The sequence below is a fragment of the Orbicella faveolata genome, unplaced genomic scaffold (assembly GCF_042242905.1).
Source record: "Orbicella faveolata isolate gen_17 unplaced genomic scaffold, um_ofav_v1 contig_1, whole genome shotgun sequence".
In the NCBI taxonomy this organism is placed as follows: domain Eukaryota; kingdom Metazoa; phylum Cnidaria; class Anthozoa; order Scleractinia; family Merulinidae; genus Orbicella; species Orbicella faveolata.
This window is the reverse complement of record NW_028301536.1, coordinates 4,972,438-4,993,022: the sequence shown is the minus strand read 5'-3', so window position 1 is coordinate 4,993,022 and position 20,585 is coordinate 4,972,438. Positions and strand designations below refer to the sequence as shown.

Below are 20,585 nucleotides of genomic sequence, written 5' to 3'. Positions count from 1 at the left end.
TACAAAAGTGACAAATTGAACTTGTACCGTTAATTTATCTAGTCCATCAGACTTGAGATACAATAAACAGATTTAGAATGCTAATATGCTAAAACATGGCTTTTTCCAGTCCCTACTCTTCTTCGTAATGGCACAAAGTTCATTACGTAATGCGTAAAAATTCTACAATCAGCCTTAATTACTTGGTTTATATTTCAGTTACAAGACTTACTGATCGAGGAAGACGTCATGAATTACGTAGAAGAAATTTTACATGCTATCTGTATAGCCTTAGTTGTTGCAAATTTCCTTCTCAACACTAGTCGTGCTTTAAAAGCCATCGAGTTATGCAAGGAAAGCTTGGTTTTGCTCAGTAACAAAGTGCTAAGTATAAAAAAGCCATTACGGCAAAGAATGTACGGAAGAATCTATCATACCATGTTTCAGGCGTATCGCCGTGTTAACGATCAAACAAAAGCAATAGCGTGCGGCAGGAAACTTCTCACCATTTGCCGCGAGTGTGGTGATACAGGCAAAGAAGGTGCGCTTAGCATAACACTGGCACAGATATATCAGAGTCAAAGTATGTATGCTGAGGCAAAAGAACTTTTTGAGAGAGCAATCCCTCTCGTGCAAAAAAAAGGCAACAGGAGAGAAGAATCAATGGCTTTTGGAGGCCTGGGAACTGTGTTCATTTCTCTCGGTGAATACGTCAAGGCTAAAAGATATCATGAAAAAGCACTTGCGGTCAGCATGGAAATTGGTGACAGAGCAGGAGAACGAACATGTTATGGAAACCTAGGAAATGTGTTTCATTCTCTCGGTGAATATGTCAAGGCTAAAGAATATTCTGAAAAAGCACTTGCGATCAGCATGGAAATTGGTGATAGACCAGGAGAAGGAACATGCTATGGAAACCTAGGAAATGTGTTTCATTCTCTCGGTGAATATATCAAGGCTAAAGAATATTCTGAAAAAGCACTTGCGGTCAGCATGGAAATTGGTAACAGAGAAGGAGAAGGAGCATGTTATGGAAACCTAGGAAATGTGTTTGCTTCTCTCGGTGAATATGTCAAGGCTAAAGAATGTTACGAAAAAGCACTTGCAATCAGCATGGAAATTGGTGATAGAGCGAAAGAAGGAACATGCCATGGAAACCTAGGAAGTGTGTTTCATTGTCTCGGTGAATATGTCAAGGCTAAAGAATACTGTGAAAAAGCACTTGCGATCAGCATGGAAATTGGTGATAGAGCAACAGAAGGAACACGGAATGGAAAGCTAGGAAATGTGTTTCATTCTTTCGGTGAATATGTCAAGGCTAAAGAATATTATGAAAAAGCACTTGCGATCAGCATGGAAATTGGTGATAGACCAGGAGAAGGAACATGCTATAAAAACCTAGGAAGTGTGTTTGCTTCTCTAGGTGAATATGTCAAGGCTAAAGAATACTGTGAAAAAGCACTTGCGATCAGCATGGAAATTGGTGATAGAGCAGGAGAAGGAACATCGAATGTAAATCTAGGAAGAGTGTTTCGTTCTTTCGGTGAATATGTCAAGGCTAAAGAATATTCTGAAAAAGCACTAGCGATCAGCATGGAAATTGGTGATAGACCAGGAGAAGGAGCATGCTATGGAAACTTAGGAAATGTGTTTTATTCTCTCGGTGAATATGTCAAGGCTAAAGAATATTATGAAAAAGCACTTGCAATCAGCATGGAAATTGGTGATAGACCAGGAGAAGGAACATGCTATGGAAACCTAGGAAGTGTGTTTCATTCTCTCGGTGAAAATGTCAAGGCTAAAGAATATAATGAAAAAGCACTTGCGATCAGCATGGAAATTGGTGACAGAGAAGGAGAAGGATCACTGTATGGAAACCTAGGAACTGTGTTTGGTTCTCTCGGTGAATATGTCAAGGCTAAAGAATATTATGAAAAAGGACTTGCGATCAGCATCGAAATTGGTGACAGAAAAGGAGAAGGATCACTGTATGGAAACCTAGGAACTGTGTTTGGTTCTCTCGGTGAATATTTCAAGGCTGAAGAATATTATGAAAAAGCACTTGCTATCAGCATGGAAATTAGTGACAGAGCGAAAGAAGGAACATGGTATGGAAACCTGGGAAATGTGTTTCGTTCTCTCGGTCAATATGTCAAGGCTAACGAATATAATAAAAAAGCACTTGCGATCAGCATGGAAATTGGTGATAAAAATGCAGAAGCACTTCATTACGCACAGGAAGGCTGTTTTCATGGATCGCTTGGTGATAAAGATAAAGCCAAAGGCTGCTTTGAGAAAGCACTTGCGATTGCAGTTGAAATTGGTCACAGAAAAGGAGAAGCAATAAGTTCCCTCAAACTTGGGGAAATACTTCAATCTCGCGGCGATCATGACGTGGCCGAAGAATATCTTGAGAAAGCACTGTCAATAAGTGAAAATATTGGAGACGTTGAAACTGAGTTTGCTTGCTATTGTTGTCTTACATTGACGAAGTTATCACGAAACAACTTCCCGGACGCTTTTTCCCTTTTGTTTCGAAGTATTGAAAAATCTGAAAAAATGCGAGGTTTTCTTCAAGACAGCGACCAATTAAAAATATCCTTTGCGGACATGCATGTTTTTCCCTATCAGCAGCTCAGTGAATTGTTTCGTAGTGCTGGAAATCCTCAGGCTGCTCTTTATGTTGCAGAGCTTGGAAGAGCTAGAGCCTTAGCAGACTTGATGGCAACTCAGTACTCTGTTGAAAATCGCATATCAGCTGACCCGCAATCATGGACTGTTGTTGAAAATGTCATGAAGAAAGAAAGTAACTCTACCTGTCTATACATTTCTTATTTTGATCAAACAGTGTTTTTGTGGATTCTTAAGACAAGCGGAGTTATTCAGTTCCGAAAACTTGAAGTGGATAAAAAGACTCTTTACACAAGATTAGCAAAGGTTGCTGAAAATTTGGATGAATTTTTTGCTATCATGGCTGAAAGCTTCCGAGACTTTGGTATTTTACCCGAGGAGGTCTGCGAAGATCGATCCTTGAATGACAATAACATTGAAACAAATCCTGAATCTTGTCAGGAAGAGGATCCCGCAACTTTGCGACAAGGTAAGCCTGGGAATACGGATGATCCCGAACCGAGTTTAACATTGTTCTACGAACTGCTCGTCAATCCTGTATCGAACTTCCTTGACGAGCCTGAAGTCATCATTGTTCCTGATCGCAACCTGTATCGTGTTCCATTTCCAGCTTTACTCAGTGAAAGTGGGAAATATTTATCGGAGCGTTTCAGAATCCGCGTGGTTCCTTCTTTGTCGACCCTGAAGCTCATTCAGGACAGTCCTGCAGACTATCACCGTCAGACTGGTGCTCTGGTAGTGGGTGATCCTGATGTTGGTGTGGTGATTTACAGGGAAGAAGTCAATAAAAAGTTCGTACCATTGCCAGGTGCAAGAAGGGAAGCAGAGATGATCGCACGACGGCTGGGCGTTTGGCCTTTGTTAGGACAGGACGCAACAAAGAAAGCGGTACTTGAGAAGCTGAATTCAGTGAGTCTGATACATATTGCTGCACATGGTAATGCTGAGAGAGGAGAAATTGCTCTTGCCCCTCTAGATCCGGTCCCTCCAGGATCTACCACACTAACTGGAATTCCACAAGAAGACGACTACCTTCTGAAAATGTCCGACATTTTAAAAGTCAAGGTGCGAGCTAAACTGGTGGTGCTAAGCTGTTGTCACAGTGGTCGTGGACAAATTAGAGCCGAGGGAGTTGTTGGTATCGCTCGCACGTTTCTAGGAGCCGGTGCACGCTCAGTGTTGGTGGCACTGTGGGCTCTAGACGACAGTGCAACAAAGAAGTTGATGAGTCGTTTTTACGAGCACCTTGTTCATGGAGAAAGTGCCAGTAAATCTCTTCACGCGGCCATGAAGTGGATGAGAGATCACGGCTTTACCAAGGTTTCAAGGTGGGCACCGTTTATGCTAATTGGAGATGACGTGACATTTGCGTTTGAAAAAGAAAGGTATGTTTCTAATGACGAAGAAAAGGTTTCATAAATTTGGTCAGTTAGTTACTCATTAGGCTTGATTTCAAGCCGTTTTGTGAGCCCGCGGCTGGAAATCGAGCCTATTTACCTATATGACTTTAAAAAAAATTGAAACTCCCAACTTTTCTTCTTTCGTGTTTACAAGAGCAAAGTCTAGCTGTGCTGTACACAAAGGAGCTACAGAAGTGTATCAACATGTGTTAATTTCCAATTATTGAGAATCTTTATTTTAAACAAAGGACTTTCTTGTGCGGCACACTGAGATCTCTCATTCCTGTCATCTCTCGACCGTAAATTTGGTACTTATGCTTAAACGGTAAAGTGTTCTCGTACCATTGCCTAGCTAGTGCTGGGAAGGAAGAGATGATGGGACGCGTATGTCTGCAATTAATTAAACTGTATTAATCATCTATATGAATATATATATTTTTTAATGCTTTATCTTTTGCTTAACAGAAACTACTGTTACACAATGGTTAGGATACTTTAGATATCTTCAAATTACTTTTTTTTGGTGTTATAGGAAACAAAGACCTCGCTGATGAAATACTCCATAGATATACGAGAACAAGATATGAACCAAGAAAGACCAGGAACTTCTGCAAGGACAGTGTAAAATAGAAAAGACAATGCTGCATTGATTTTCTTTTATGGCCATTGTCTGTTACGAGCACAATTGTTTATTTTTCCTCAGGAGCAGAAGAGAAAAGTACGCTTCTTTGTTGGCGTGATTGCAAACTGATGTTTTTGTTGTCGAAAATAATCAGACATATCTCTTAAGAAGGCTAGCACCTGTCAAGCGACTTTGTTGCTTAAAGTTGATGCAATTAAGTTTCTTCGATGGGGAAAAGGGAAGGGGTGCTCATGTGAAAGGGGTGGGGATATTCCTTGCTGTCTCTTTTAGGATTGTCAATTGTGATTGTTTTTTTTAGCACTTAAGCCTTAAAGGTAACTTTGCAGTTTCCGAACACTTCGGATGTTAGTTGCTGGTATGTGAACTTACATCAGTCACACGGTTCTTAGTGGAACGGCGGAATTCTACCGGCTGTAAAATCGAATGTAGCCACCTGTTCCGGTGATTAAAATTTCTCCACATATAACAATAAATTAAGACTTGCACACTGAGACGTTTGAAGAAGAAAATAGTCTTTTAATTAAAAAGGTGACACAGCACTACTTGCTACATCTAATTTTATGATTATAAACAACTCATTTTCCGTGTTACTTTGCCCCCCCCCCCCCCCCCCCAAAAAAAGAAATGCATGAAATCGCATCTTACGCTGGCTTGCCCCTTCGGAAGAATCGGGCCCGCCTGTTATGCTTTATTGGACGCCTGTGAAAACTTCTGCTAAGAACCCTGATCAGATATCGAGAATCGAAGCCGACACGGATCAAGAGCCTGAACCATTGCGGCTTCATTAGTCTGTAAGTCAGCATCATAGTTAGAAATATTACTATCGTATGACCGTTAAAAGCATTAAATATACAAGTCGAAAGGTGAATATGTGTGCGAAGACATTGACGGAGGGATCACGAAATTTATTAATAGCTCTGAGGGGGATACCAATAAAATAACATTTAAAGGTGGGATAAGCTAAATGTTTACTGTCTTAAGCCGAAAATCCTCCGCCACCCCCCGGGCGATGAGTAATGATTGGTCCCTTAGTCGCGCTGAACGCGCAGGTCTACGGTCGAAAGTGATTATTTGTATAGAAAGGCTCTTTCATGGTTAAAGATACTAAGCAAAGCAATCGTTATTTTTTCATTATTTCTTTCTCAAAGGTATAAAAAAAAACCCACGTAAGTTACTGCGAAAAATAAAATAGACGCCCCATGCAAAAGAAAACCACTGCACGGCATGTTGGCTCTTGAGCTTTTGAATGGTTTTCTTTTCATGGAATGTTTAATTTGCTTTTTTGATCGAAAAACGCGTTTCACGCCAAGATGCTGAATTGATTTTCATTGCAATTTAAAATAACAAAATTTCGACTTCTCATGTTAGTGAGGAAAATTTATATTTTGGCGAAAAAATGTTTCCCCGTGTTTTTCACTTAGACCTCGTGTTTTCCACTTAAACCCCGTGTTTTCCATCAGACCCCGTGTTTTCCACCAGACTCCGTGCTTTCCACACCCCGTGTTTTCCACACCCCGCGACCCGGGATCCCGAAACCCGTATCCCGGGACCCCGGCCCCGCGTTTTCCATCTAGCCAGGTAAAATAGATACAAGGGCACAAGACTAAGACTAAATAGAACTAAAAACCATTTTTCGTCTGAGACGGATGTGGAACTAACGCGAGCTGTGATTGGTCGGTGACCGATGTTTCACCAATAAAAAACGTGTACAAGCAAAGAGTTTTGATCATTTTTTCGATGTTTGCGCCTAAAATAACCCAATTTTTCTTTTTGGTCTTGGTTTTGGTTTGGGTATCAGTTGCAATTTTTGGCTTTTTCCTTTTTTTTAAGCATTCGGTTTTCGGTAAGAAAACTACAAAAGAGGATTTTTGTTTGGTTTCCTAGTTCCCAGACCTCTTTATATCACCTCGGTCATTCATTTGGTCCAGACAGGAGCCATAATCGGGGACGGAGACCGTAAGCGCGCGCCATTTCAAGTATTGGGGTTGTCCCCATGATATGGGACAATAATTCTATTTTTAGAACAAATTGCGCCATCACCTGCGGCACACGCGCGTGCATGCTGCGAGGATTTTTGCGGATGTCGCGCGGGGGAAATGACGTCCGAAATTCCCGAAATGTTTCATGTTTTTGCCCCACAACTCAACGCGTTTACGTCTGTTGGAGTTTTGCTTAAGTATTTTCGTCGTAAGCTGCTCCAGTTTGAGTGAAGTAAGACAGTGTCGAATTTAGGTATGTTCCGCTGTAAGCTTATATATATCGCTGACCAAGTTGTGTTCCGACTGATGCTTCTTTTACATGAGCTGTACATTACTCCACTTTAAATTTCACATATGTTGAAGATTAACAGCTTTTCCATTACACAGCAAAAAACTAGCTGGATATATTTAGATATAGCAGAGCTTCAGGACTTCATAGTTTCATAGCTCCTCTTGCCACACGCTTGCGAGGAATTTGTCAGTCTATCGCGACCGAAAAGTAAAACAAAATAATTGCTAGTTTGAGTTTCGCTTGAATTGTAAGCAACGCTTGATGTTTCATCGAGGCTTAATAACTTTACGTCCGTAGATACTGCTCAGTTTTATTCGTGTAAAATCCAGTAAATTCTCTGTTGTCGACGAATGAGAGCGCCCGCCGATGCGTGTTTTGTACAGTCAGTAAACATGACAAATTGTACTTCCGCCGCACTTTCGTGTGAAAGCGTACATCGAACTCAAACAATAGCTCTATAGTTTTTAAATATGTTTAAGATTGATAAATGTTTGAGAACATATTAAAAGCTAAGCTGAGTGAATAAAGCAGTGAATAAAGCAGAAACAATCAGCAAAGTTACGATGACGCTTTCTTTAATCAACTTGGAATAACGATTTCGATTTTGTTGATCGAGTTATAAAAACTCCTTGTCTATTTTCATTTTCGCAGTGTAAAACTTCACTATGCTTATGTTGAAGAAACACATATGATGTTAGTAGCCTTTTTTGCATTCGTGAAATTTGTTGCAGCATCTCAGCACAAAAGATAACGAAAGAAGTCTTTGTCAAGATTTGTTGACAATTGAAAACACCGACTCGGACTTGAAAGTGCACGAGCTGCACTTTGCAAATGAGCTAATTGTACGCGTCAGACTTTCCTTTGAAAAACCTTTGCAAACTCACCAAACAAGCAGAGACAATAAGAAACCATCAAAACAGGTTTTGGTTATGATTAAACATTGTCTGAGAAACTCACAAATTAACTCGATACCAGAGTAGAGAGTTTTCTTGCTATATTCTTAAGCATACGCGTGAGCTTACAACTAGCGTGAGCAGATCTTATTATTCATTCCCAGCGCGAGATTGAAGTCTTGTTTTCGACCCTGAAAAACCCACCTTTTCCGTTAGCTCAGAGCATTAAACTACATATAAGCGCCCTGGTTCGTATTCCCTTGCCTTATTCCCTGCCATCGCTGTGAAAAATACGCAAGAGAATCTCTAACTCTCACCATTTGATCACGCAACTTGACAACATCCACGCGAGAGCCCCTGACATGTGCGTGAATCCGCGCGGATATATGACGTCAGGATGGCGCAATTTGTTCTAAAAATAGAAAAATTGTCCCATATCATAGGTGCGCGCGAATCCCGAGACTTACGGTCTCCGTCCCCGATTATGGCTCCTGGTCCAGATGAATTCTACACGAATCAGAAAAAAAATCCATTTAGAAATTAGAATTATCTTTTTCTCTATACCAAGAGCGCCATTTGAAAACTCTCTACTACAGCAGCGACGAGAAACGATATCTGGAACACACTTCGACATGGGACTGCGCATGACTTGTTATGTCACGCGATATACTCGAATGTTTCTCACCCAATCGAGTTCGCACCCACCGAGTTTGCGCCTCTGAACTCATTATAATCTTTCTATTTCGAGTTCGTCTTCACCTTCAATGGATTAACGAACGAGAAATAAAGATGTTTTGTTTGACTTTGCTTCAATATCAGGCCCTAAGAGAAATATAAATTTTAAGCACTTGATCGCCAGTTGAATCGATGTGGGTGCGAACTCGGTGGGTGCTAAACAGTCCAGCTACCACTCGAATTCACGACAACAAATCAAACTCGGAGCTCAGAGGATGATTCTGCACTGGATATGCCAATCTGTTTATAAACACAGTAGCTATGCAAAAACTTTCAGATAAAAAATGGAAACAAACGTACAGAAACTAGACTACCATATAAACACACCATGATGGATGTGGAAACAACGCGAGCTGTGGCTGGTCGGAGTGGTAGAGGGGCGTTGAAGTTTTCGGTTTCACGATTTGCTTTGTATTCCATTTTTCAATAATGGTGAGCTCCTAACATGTTGAAATCGCTGCATTTTTATAAACACAAAGCACTATCATGCACATAAGTTCAAACTAAACCCCGCAGATCTTGGATACAATAATAAATTGCCATTTTTAATCATTTATTATATTGTCTTATACTCTCCCGTATAAATACCCTACAGATTTACAAATATGCTGGGGTTTTCAATGCCACAAACATTGATAACATTTGTAGTTTTGAAGGTTTTATGAGACACTACGATTCACTAACAACTACGATATACCACACAGTTTTGCAAATAGAAATGAAATTTTCTGAGGCTTAAAAAGGCCATAAAGTTTGGCAAACATGTCCTCATAAGGTATCATTATATATAATTACGTTATTACATACTACCGACGATTCTCGGTGTAACTCGTAAGTGTTTGGCCTATTTCCTGATTGGACAATATCTAAGAATCGATAAAAACGAAGCAGTCTTAGTTGCATGAAGCCATAATCAATCTTGTGTTCCATTCATCTCCTCCCTTCCCGGGTTTATCTCCGGCGACAAACTACAAAGTGTATTGTGTGTAAAAACAAACAGAAAAAGAGTTCGGTCACAATACTTTTCACGCCTACAATTCGCGTAGGGCTTTCCTTTGAAGAATTACAGTGGCCAGTAAAAATGTCTTGAAAATATGATATGATAACAATTTACATTCATGACTTAATTGAAAATAATCTTATTCTAGTCAACCCAGGCGATATAACGTTAAGCTAGATTGAGACATTTCTTGACGGTTAGGACGACATTTTGCACTTGAGGGACAGAGTTTGTTTCTAAGAGGTGCGCGTACGGCATAGGAATGTCAGCTCCTGTAACTCGGAAGATTGGTGCATCAAGATAGTCAAATGCATCACCTAAGAACGAAATAGAAACAATTATATTAATTGGTATTATGCTGTACAAGGTGATACTGACTTTTTAAGTCTGTGGATAAAACCCTAGTGTGTGGCAAATCAAATGAAAGCTATTGAGCAGTACTTCCATGTGGTACTGTTTATTACACTGCAGAAGGTGGTTCTAACTTTTAGTCTATTATGTGACCATTCAAATGAAAGCTACTAAGAAGCACTATGATATGGTGCTGTACAAATATACAAGGTGGTTCTAAATTTGACATCTAATTCTTTGAAGGAAACCCTAGTGTAACTATTCATCTGAAGAGCAACTGAAAACTATCGAGCAGTACTTTAAGTTAGGTCGGTTCTAATTTTTAGGTCTGTGAGTAAAACCCTGGCGTAGGACCATTAAACAATTGATTGAGCAGTGCTTTCATGTTGTAAAGATTACTAAACTCTACACATGTGAATTTTTAGGCTTTCAAACGATGAAATGTACGTCTTTTCGTTGGTACAGTTCGTTTTTGTTTTTCATTATTTTGCAAAACGAAATTTTAGATTCTTTGCAATTTCGAACTAGGGGACCGTTCATTTTTTATAAGGTAGGGGGGGCTGGTGGGATTTGGGGGGGGACCATGCGAAAAAAAATGGCTTTCGAGGGGGGGCCATCCCAAAAAAATAAGGGAAAAAGGGGGGGTCACGTGAAATATTTCAGTAAAACTTTAAAATGGCATAATGTTTGAATATCAAAAAAATTGCTATAGAATAAACATAGAAGGCAGGATACAAATTTATTACAAACTTTCCTTCTGCTTTAAAAAAACGTTTGGCGACAAAAAGCATTTGTAGCTACTGAAAAGAAGTATTTAACACTGTTATTTTCGAATGCAACTTTCACCGGCACTCATCTTCATCTCCGCTGTCGTCGAGTTCTTCGTCGCCGCTTGTGCTGCTATGGGAGTCTCTTTCACCAATGCTGCAAGAAGCAGCAATGCTTTCCGTCAGAGTGTACTCTTCAGGGTACATGAAGGTGTAAACATAATCTCTGACTTCCCGCTCAAGGTTGGTGGTGATTCTGCTTCTTGCAGCATTGGTGAAATAATTCCCTTCCAAGAGCTGGGCGATGTATGGCCCATCTCTTCTACATATCGACGTGGCAACATCCTCAACTTTAAGACACTCTTCCGGGACGGCCGTTCTAGGAGGGTACACAAGGCATTGTGGAAGATCATTTCCTAGCGGGTTTCCAACACAGATTCCATAAACTCGTTGGACGTTGTTTTCAGTCCGCTTCTTCTTTCTTTCATTTGACTTTCTGCGGTTTTCTTTTTTCCTTCTCCTTTTGTTGATGTGCTGTTTGAGTATGCCTTTGAATATGCTGTTATAATTGCTCTTCTTATATTCTAGTGCTTCCATGTCCTGCGTGACCTTCATCAACTTAGCTTCTGTACATTTGATCTGTTTTACATTAAAACTGTGGGTAAATTCTTCGTCCTGCTTTAAAGCAAGCCCGTTGGACTGAAAGAGTGTGGAATCGTGTTCCTTTACATCTTTCAATATGACATTCAACTTTTCCACCATTGCTCTGTGCTCTTTGATGGAGAAGTTCAGTTTTCTTCCATCACTGGGCTTCAACTGGTACCCTTGCATGGAAAACTCACTCGCCCTTTCTGAACAGCCATCCGCACCTAGAAAAATTGCTTCTTTTGCTTGTAAGATGTCAAACTGCCTGGATCGTTCAGCTGTAAACCTTTTCTTAAACGACTCGTCGCTTTCGCCATTATTGCGCATTTTGGAATGAGCCTCTTTCATGATGCTCATGTAGTAATGCGCTCTTTCCCCGATTGGATTAACAATATAAAGAAGAAAGAGCATGGAAGTGGCAGGCTGGTTTTATCTGACCCAGAGAGCGTTGCTCTATTTGCAGATAAGTTTATTCTCAAATCGAAGTTTGTGGTGGATTATCCTCAGCATCTTGAAGTGCTGGAATTTAAAAGGAAAAAGAGAGCAGAAGAAAAGGCAAAGTTAAGTAGGGAGGAGGATTATCCTTGGACTGAGTTGTGCGAAGGTCTAACCAAGCTTAAAAAGCTACGTGTTCCAGAACAAAACAAGTACTTGAACCACCACGGGCTGAAGCAGCATTTGAAAAGCAGCAAGAGTGAGAAAGTAAAGGCAATTGTAAGACATTCATGCTTGCGGCAGAAGAGTCCTCTCAGAGCTGGCCAACCAACACTGAGAAATGCCAGGACATTGACACAAAATGACAACAGGGCAAGTGCTGACAGCAGTGAAACGGATGAAAGTGACAATGATGAGTATGACAGTGATGCCATTGACTCTGGGGGAGGAGATGACTCAAGTGACGTCATTCTTGCATTCATCAATTCAGATGAGGAAGATGCCAATGAGAGGCCAAATGCCACACGCTCAGGGCGAGCCATAACTAGGATATCCGAAATTGACTTCTCTTTCTTTTGATTTGTTTTTTAAACAACAGCTCTCTGTCGTATAGAGATTGTAAATATTGTCTTCATAGTGAGCACAATAACGTGAAGTAGGGGGATAATAGAGAAATATTAAAAAAGTTGAAATCTAAATATTGTTTGTTCAATTTTTTTTTTTTGGGGGGGGGGGTCATCCCAAAAAATGACCGCTATAAGGGGGGGCCATGTGAAAAAATTGGTAAGCTGAGGGGGGGTCATGCGATTTTTAAATGGTGCTTCCCAAATCCCACCAGCCCCCCCTCCCTCATAAAAAATGAACGGTCCCTAGGTCGCGTTGCTAGGATTAAGAAGGAAACAAAAATACATGTATACTTCTATCAACTAACTTTCCATAACAGTAGCAGCAATTTCCGCCCCCACTCCAAAATGAGGCCAGCCTCCTTCTACTGTGATCAAATGGTTTGTTTTCTTGAGGGAGTTTCCAATACACTCCGCATCCATTGGACGAATGCTACGAAGATTGACTACCTGAATATAAACAATAAAAGACTGCTAATTCCACGGGGTACAAAAGGAACTGGGACACCTTTTTTTCGTTCATTTTTGATATTACATATTACAAGAATTTAAGGAGCTACGTCATGGTTTGCGTACTTGAAAAGTTCAGACTACATTTTTCAACTTCGTCATTTGTAATCCGTGTTAATCTGCTCCATCCTTAACCATCCTTGTTCCTTTATGGTTTAGTGTTTTTCTATCCTAGAAAATACGACGCGCAGCGGAGTATTTTTGACGAAATTCGAGGTGTTTGCATAGCCGATGAAACACTGTCTCGAGTGTTTGTTATATCTTCTCAATCGAAACAAAAACTAAAGAGTAAACGGAGAAGTAAAATCGTCAAAATCTATGCTAATAAAGTCCGGGTATACAAACCTCCTTCACGTTTGTGATTTCTTTTGTTTTAACTTTATGAATTATTAACGAGTTTGAAAAAGACCTTTCAAGACCTTGAATTTACATGTTCAAATTCAAGGGCTTTTAAGCTGTATATTAACCCAGGATGTTGGCTGAATTCTCTGTTTATTTCGGGCAATTCTGTTGAAATAGCAATGCTAACCTCTACTCGATTTTTTTCTCTTGGATTGAAAGTTGGTTTATTATAATGGTGGCAAGGAGACCTACCTCACAATCAACACCTTCTGCCTCTAACTGTTTGGCAGCATCCAAGGCAATCTGAACGGATCTCGAGTGTGCCACTATGGTGATATGACTTCCTGTGGAACAATGACAAAAAGAATGACATATTGTGTTCTGAATATATTCAATATGCCTTATTTCATATTTAATGCTGTTAGAATAATTATGCTCCAAGACCTGTGATGTTCATTCAGTGACGGTTGAACTGGTTTTGTATTTCACATAAAGTTGAACCTCCACTTCTAGCCACCTCTCTACAGTGGCTCCTTTTATTGTCCCAGTGAATGGTCCATTTATCCACACTTACAACCTCTCTACAATGGCGAACCCTCCACAACCGCAACAGCCAATAAAGACAGTGCATCCCAACTGCCAAAATCACTTCTCATCAAAGGCTTGTTAATCAATGACTGACAAATGGTATTTATAAAGCACCCTGTCCATTGTTATTTTTTATTGTAACAGGCCATGGAACTTGATATATCCACACGTCATTGGTCTCTGTTTCTGTTTGATCTCTGCTGTATTGATATATTTTGATTGTGTTATGTACAGATATGCTACAATAAGCATTTTAAATAAAAATTTTGCAACCCTGAAAAACACAGGTGTCATATTACACCCCTACCTCCCATAACAACCACCTCCCTACAGACAAAGTAAGTGGCGGTAAGAGGTAAATTCTGACAAAGTAGGCCAGACAAACCCCTGTGTCCATTTTCCCTCTGTCTCCAGGTGGACATTGTAGAGAGATTTGCCTTAAGTTCCTCTGCATGTACATGTTTAGTGAGTCACTCTGTGCTTTACTTTCCATGTTTAGCCAAGGCTAGAGAAGAATTACCTGCTCTCTCAACTTTTGCTTTGCCGAAGGGAATTACAAAATCTGGGTCCATTGCTTCATCTGACATCTCAAACTGGGCACCATACATGACTTCATTTTCAAGAACCACAACTAAAATAACACAAACACATCAATTGACACAAAATAAAATTAATGTATGCCTGTAAAATTCAATTAGACATTTCTGTTCATTGATCGAGGCACAGAAAAAGAAAATAAGAATTAAAAACAAAAAAAACAAAACAATGCAAAACAAAAAAAACAGCAGACGAATGTCTGTGTCGGTGTACACACCTAATCTTATCATCATAAAAGACAGAGGCAAAATCCTAGCTAAACAAAGTTCCTAGGAGAACACCCCAGAAAGTACAATTTCTCCTCACCACCAATTCATTCAAAAAAATAAAGTGCTGGTAAAATGAGATAAGATAAAATAACTTGCAGCCAGGTTCACTGGAACACCAAAATGGAAATTTGTCACATTAAGGGACACATTTTGTGAGGTCACAAACTCTATGGAGTATCAGAATAACTCAATATGGAACATGCTGTCTAGCATGACCTTCTACTTAAGGTTACAGCTGTAAATTGCTGTAATCTTCATATTTAGCATAAAAAAGTCACATTTGATAGCCCAAGCCTGGGGGATTTTGCAGTTAGGCTAGCAGATTTTGTTTGTTTGTTGACATTTTTTTAGTTTTTCACAACTTTTTAAATTATTCCAACAATATTGTAGTAACAATAATATTTCATGCAGTGTACCTGGATCATTATCTCTGACAGCTGCTTTTATTAAACCTTTGGCATCTTCAGCAGAATATGGAGACACCACCTGAAGTACAACAAAGGCAGACAATCAGATGGTGGTGAAAGAAAATACTAAATTGTTACAAAACATAAAAACAGATCACCGCTCACTCATTGCCTTGCCTAATGTTTAGTGTACAAGGGTCGTCTGCATATGAGCCAAGTAGCCCATCAGGCACCAGGCCGCTGTATGTTTTCATATTTCTACCCCCCCTCCCCCTCCCCCTGATGGGATGCTAGTCCACTGCAGGGTTATGCAGGTCAAACGCACTAACGATAAAGGGGGTCTTGGTTCCATCCTTAACTGGGTCACGGTGTTGTGTTCTTAGGCTAGGAATTTTACTCTCAAACTGCACATTGCAGTATTATTTTGCTTACCTTGAGACCAGGACAGTGACCGTACCAAGCAGCATAACATTGTGAATGCTGTGCAGCCACTCCTGCTGCTGCACCGTTTGGACCTCTAAATACAATAGGGACTGGTACCTAGTTTAAATCGCAAAATAGGAAAGTTGAATTCATGGCTCCAAATATATTTAACTTACATTATTTGATCTGCATTTCTGTGAATGAAACAATTTACTTGCAACAAACACAATTCTGTGCTATGTTGTTGAAAATTTAAAAATAACAATAATTCCTTACCAAATATATTTCTGCAACGATGTGATAATGAATGCAAAAAGATATTGATGCAATACTAAAGTAACAAAATTGACAATTATTGCATTACCTGACCGGCAGACATGTAGAATGTTTTTGCCGCTGAATTTATTATCTGCAATGCAAAGAAAAGTCTCATATCCTGTAGATATTCACATACAAAACTCTTTTCACATATAGTACAACTATAATTTTAAATTTTACAAACATGCTTCTAATCAGTGGAAACTTCTGCCTTCTTTAGTGTCAATGTTGCAGAAGGTACAAGTTTGAAGACAAATAACAGTTTACTGCTAATTAGCATGTACTGTAATATGCAATGTGCATAAACATACATGTAACAATTTCAGCAAGAGGGCAACTGGTTTTCACAGGCGGGCTAATCGTTTTGAAATGAACCTATTTATAGGAAAAACGTTCCTCTAGATGGTCAAACCAGGTGGGCAACATCATCCTTGCAGCCGATCAATTTGCCTGGTGCCCAGCCCTTGATAGAACCCTTGCCGTACTGACAAAGATGAGCTCCAATTAGCATGCTGAAGTTTACAGAGGGTTTTTCTCAATTTAAGATGTTTGAAGGCAGTTACATATAAGCGAGTTATTATCCATATGGCTAAACAGTCATATAAACTGTTTCAATCACATAAAACTAAATTACATGCAACGCTTCCTTACCTGATCAATAGCTTGCATTGCAAAATTGAAAGTCATGAATTCACAGATGGGTCTTAGACCAGCCTAAAATGGTATGAAGGCAGATTGCTTAAATATAACAATTGCAATCAATTATTAGAATCAGTTCTTTTCCATGTGATTAAAAGTTAACTGGTGTGCAAAATATAACATATTTATCCAACCAAAAATGCATTTCAACCACAATGAAAAAGAGGAAAACCCCAGAAGCCAATGGTTTTGGCATTTTTCTTGTGTAACAGGAATTGTACATGATTCACCAGGGCTGTCACTACAAACTGCATGGGGCCAGTATTTTCCTGGGCTTTAATGAGTTAGAGTCCCAGCTACTTCTGATGATTTATAGCCTGTGTAGCAAGCATTCCCAAACAAAGAGCTTTTTTCACATTCTGGCCACACGCAAATTGGCGCAAGTCCAAGGGAATCAACGAAGCAGTGGGTGGTGGGGTAATCAAGGGAATTGGCTACAAAAGAAATTTGAAAAATGATACACCTATCCCCAGCTGGAATGGCAATGACACATTTGCCATATATGTTTATGAGTATTTCTTTAAAAGCAGATTGTCAAAGAAAACGCCTATGATTCCCTGGCTACTTTATTTATTGTTTGCGCACCTTTGTCAAAATTTAGTCATGATTGAGTGTAATCAGTTTTGAAATTAACAGTATTAAATCAAACTAAGATAAAAAATCAGAGGGCTTCTTACCATAGCTGCACCTACTGCAATACCAGCAAAACCCATCTGCAATGAATTTGACTGAGTTAGAGAAAACCTGGACCACATCAAAATTAAACATCTTTACAAATTCCCTGATCCTTACCCATAAACAACAAAGTATGTAATATCATTGCCAGCTTACCTCACTAATAGGTGTGTCAATCACTCTCTTGTCGCCAAACTTTTTCCACAACCCTTTGCTTACCTGTCAAGATACATGTACATGAACATGGCTGTAGTTAGCTAACAAGGTTGTCACATAAACAGGGTTCAAACCCCAGACTCCTGTGATACGTGTAGGTACGAAAAGCCTTTTTAACCCAACTAGCTCATGCAGACATGTAGCTCTCAATGCTTAACACTGCATGTATACTAGTTTCTGCACCATGCGACAGCTAGGAGTTTACTACTCCCCCCAGATGAGATGCTAGTCTATAAAATGCTACTTACAAGAAAGCTTGCAATAGGCCCTTAGAACGACCCAGTCACATGGTATGGAATTCATTATGCTGGGACGCAAGCTACACAGTGGGGCTTCCAAGACAAAGGAACTCGTACCGGCCAGTCCAGCCTGGCTTTCCTTTGTTTCGAAAGTCCCACTGTGTAGCTTGTGTCCCAGCATAATTAATTCTGTAGCATGTGACTGGATCGTGCAAAGGGCCTATTTGCCAGAACCCATCTATAATACACCTGGGTTAAGAGATTGATAGATAAGAGTCTATCCATTTCACAAGAACATGTTTAATCTCCAATTGTCAACACTGAATGATGAGAGAACTAAACGCATATAATGTCAAACAACACAGAGTGATAGACTCATTCCCAGGTCCCTATCTCTGAGGTTGGGTAAATTATCCTTTTATGCTCTATCTCCCCCCCAAGCCTTTAGTGTTCCTCATTTGGATAATGACGTAAATCTAGAAAGAGGGGGCAATAAAGACTGACTACAGTTAATTTAACATAATATAACAGGAGCAAAGTGTTGGTTGATCAATGTTCATTGTTCAGTGTTCAATGTTCACAGTTCACCGTTCAATGTTCATTATTCATTCTTTAAGGCCTTTCTTGTTGTAATCCATCAGTTGCCACAGGGCTAATGGTGGTTTCTTGGGTGGGAGTTCAGTTGCAAGAGAAGTTGAAGCTGGTGGGCTCACAGGCATAGGTGGTGGATCTGCGACAACCTGAGGTGGTTTTCTAGGGCATGTGGTGGTGGCACTGCCGGGGTGGCACAGGGTTTGTTGTCGGCTGCTCAGTTTGCGTGGCTTGAGCTTAGGTTTGCAGCAGGTGCATTGCACTGTGAGAGCAAAGTGTCTTGCCAAAGAACAATGACCCTAGCCTGGGCTCACACCTGGACCACTCAATACAGAGTCCAGCAAGCTAAATGTTAGGCCACTGCACCACACAACCTCTGTGATATACGTGCACTGTATGAAGCCTTGATAAATTGGGAGCAAGTCAGCTTTGAAACCAACAACAATTATTGACCTGCTGACAAAGCGTATCAAGGAAACATGGGCGTTAACACAAGCTGTCAAATAACGTGGTTTTAAATAATCACCTTGTAAGCTCCATCATACATGGCAACTTCTTCACCCAACAAGAAGACGCGGTCATCTCTCTTAATCTCTTCCTCCATAGCAGAGTTTAAAGCATCTCGAATAGTCATCTGTTATAAAAAAAATAGAACTTACAATCACAGGATAATAATAAAAGAACTGTGAGAGTCACAACATTATTGTATTCAGTTTTATCAGAACAATAAGCTGATAGTGCTGGTAAAAAATAAAAATCATTGTATCACTTTCTGGTAACTATAAAACTACAGTCATGTGGAACCTCATTAATCCAGTCACCAACAGGCCACAAAAATCTGGCCACATTAACAGGTACTTTTGTTTTGTTTGTGAATATCTTTGTGTGATACTGCAGGAAACTTGTTCTTTTATTCTCATTTACCATTGGGCTGCAGATCATGGTAATACTGGTGCTTTTAGAGTTGCTGTGTATTGTAAAATCTGGCCTTTCTTACTTTTGCCTTGTATCATGTTTGGAGCACAAGTGTAAAGGTTGGAAATCATAAGGCAAATGGTGGCTGCTTGTGGCAAAGATTATACGAATCTACTTTTCAAATAATCGGGTTTACCTTCGAGAAAAAAAGTACATAATATTAGATTGATCAGTAACCAGGTTTTGGTTAATGATAGCGCCAGATCAGATACTACTGAACATTTGAAGGCATGTACTAAACATAGTGCATGCATTCAAGATCGATCCAGATTGATTATCGTCTTTGATTACCTAAGCTTAGCTACCCAAAATTGCACAAGTAGTACATAAGCATAAAGTAATCCAAATAAACGCTACGATTGAAGAAGTTAGTTTAATGTTTCCAAAACACTGTCTTGCAAAACATGATATTTCCCGGGATATTTGCACTCACCGTGGCAGCGACGCGAGGAGTTGTGCTGAAAGCATTTCGACAAATCGAAGAAAGGACACCCTACGATGAAGAAGTGCAAATCAAGCAAAAGTCTAGACGTGTATTGTTGGCAGGTGTGAAAGGATTTACCTTGCTTGGGGTCCGTAGAAAGGTTCCAAAGAGCGCCATATTTGTCTGTCCTGGTCTGCGCAGAGAATATTCGGACTTCCGAGCATATTTTTTTCAAAATGAAGGACCGCAGGCTCAAACTTTTGAGGCGAGGGCTGCTGGGTCGACAACGCGCAGGCTTAGGAAAGGGCGTCATGCAGACCTTCGAGCTCGTCACGCAATCTTTTTTTCCCCATGACTGGGACCTCTTTTAAAATACGGACTCCAAAGGGAAACAAACAAGTGGGAGAGGGTTGAGGAGGGGCATATTTTAGCAGTGTCCTTCTCAAGAGATAGAAGGTATAATGTGCATCTCGAAAACATGACTTAGGGGGCTTAGGTGGAGAGTCGGCTGTATTTTAATGGTCGCTCTTATCTTAGGTTAACCATCGGTCTTCACCATATAAACTTAGATTGGGATATAAGCCTCATAAGGTGTTTGAAATAGTGACGAAGCCGTGCATGATTAACCATGCTGAAAGAGCCAAAACTAAGCCTCGTGATTAAAGTTAAGAAAAGACTCGATTTCAAGCCAGTCAGGGTGGCAAAGGTTTTAACGAGTGCGAACTTCTCAGTAAGAAAAGAGTGCTGTGCTCAGCCACTAGAGATAGAGGCACAGAATAACAGATTGTAGACAATTCAGTGTTCACAGCCCTCTGTTTAATTTTCTCGCATTCTCATTCGATCGTTGAACGCGCGGAGAAAATCGCGCGACTGACTGAACGCCAGCGTAAAACGGGAGACTTGCTCACCTCCCCACCCCCACCCCGCGTGCTTCGCGCT

The 20,585-nt window shown here is 40.2% G+C and overlaps 2 protein-coding genes across 2 annotated transcripts; one reads left to right on the top strand and one right to left on the bottom strand.

Annotated features, from left to right (window-relative positions):
- The first annotated feature begins 222 nt into the window (after window positions 1–222).
- On the top strand, window positions 223–5,191 carry LOC149117797 (uncharacterized). The gene is made up of 2 exons (XM_089296028.1): window positions 223–3,995; window positions 4,543–5,191. The coding sequence occupies exons 1-2, from the start codon at window positions 229–231 to the stop codon at window positions 4,559–4,561; spliced, it is 3,786 nt and encodes a 1,261-aa protein (XP_089152154.1). The 5' UTR covers window positions 223–228; the 3' UTR covers window positions 4,562–5,191.
- A 2,710-nt stretch (window positions 5,192–7,901) lies between these two features.
- On the bottom strand, window positions 7,902–19,869 carry LOC110064307 (pyruvate dehydrogenase E1 component subunit beta, mitochondrial-like). Its single transcript, XM_020771346.2, has 13 exons — window positions 19,785–19,869; window positions 19,656–19,715; window positions 18,774–18,881; window positions 17,358–17,420; window positions 17,204–17,239; window positions 16,479–16,541; window positions 15,874–15,918; window positions 15,519–15,626; window positions 15,096–15,165; window positions 14,334–14,444; window positions 13,478–13,569; window positions 12,682–12,823; window positions 7,902–9,869 (listed from the first exon to the last, which is right to left on the bottom strand). Exons 1-13 carry the CDS (start codon window positions 19,821–19,823, stop codon window positions 9,721–9,723), a joined length of 1,086 nt encoding a protein of 361 aa, XP_020627005.1. The 5' UTR covers window positions 19,824–19,869; the 3' UTR covers window positions 7,902–9,720.
- Between the last annotated feature and the right edge of the window lie 716 nt (window positions 19,870–20,585).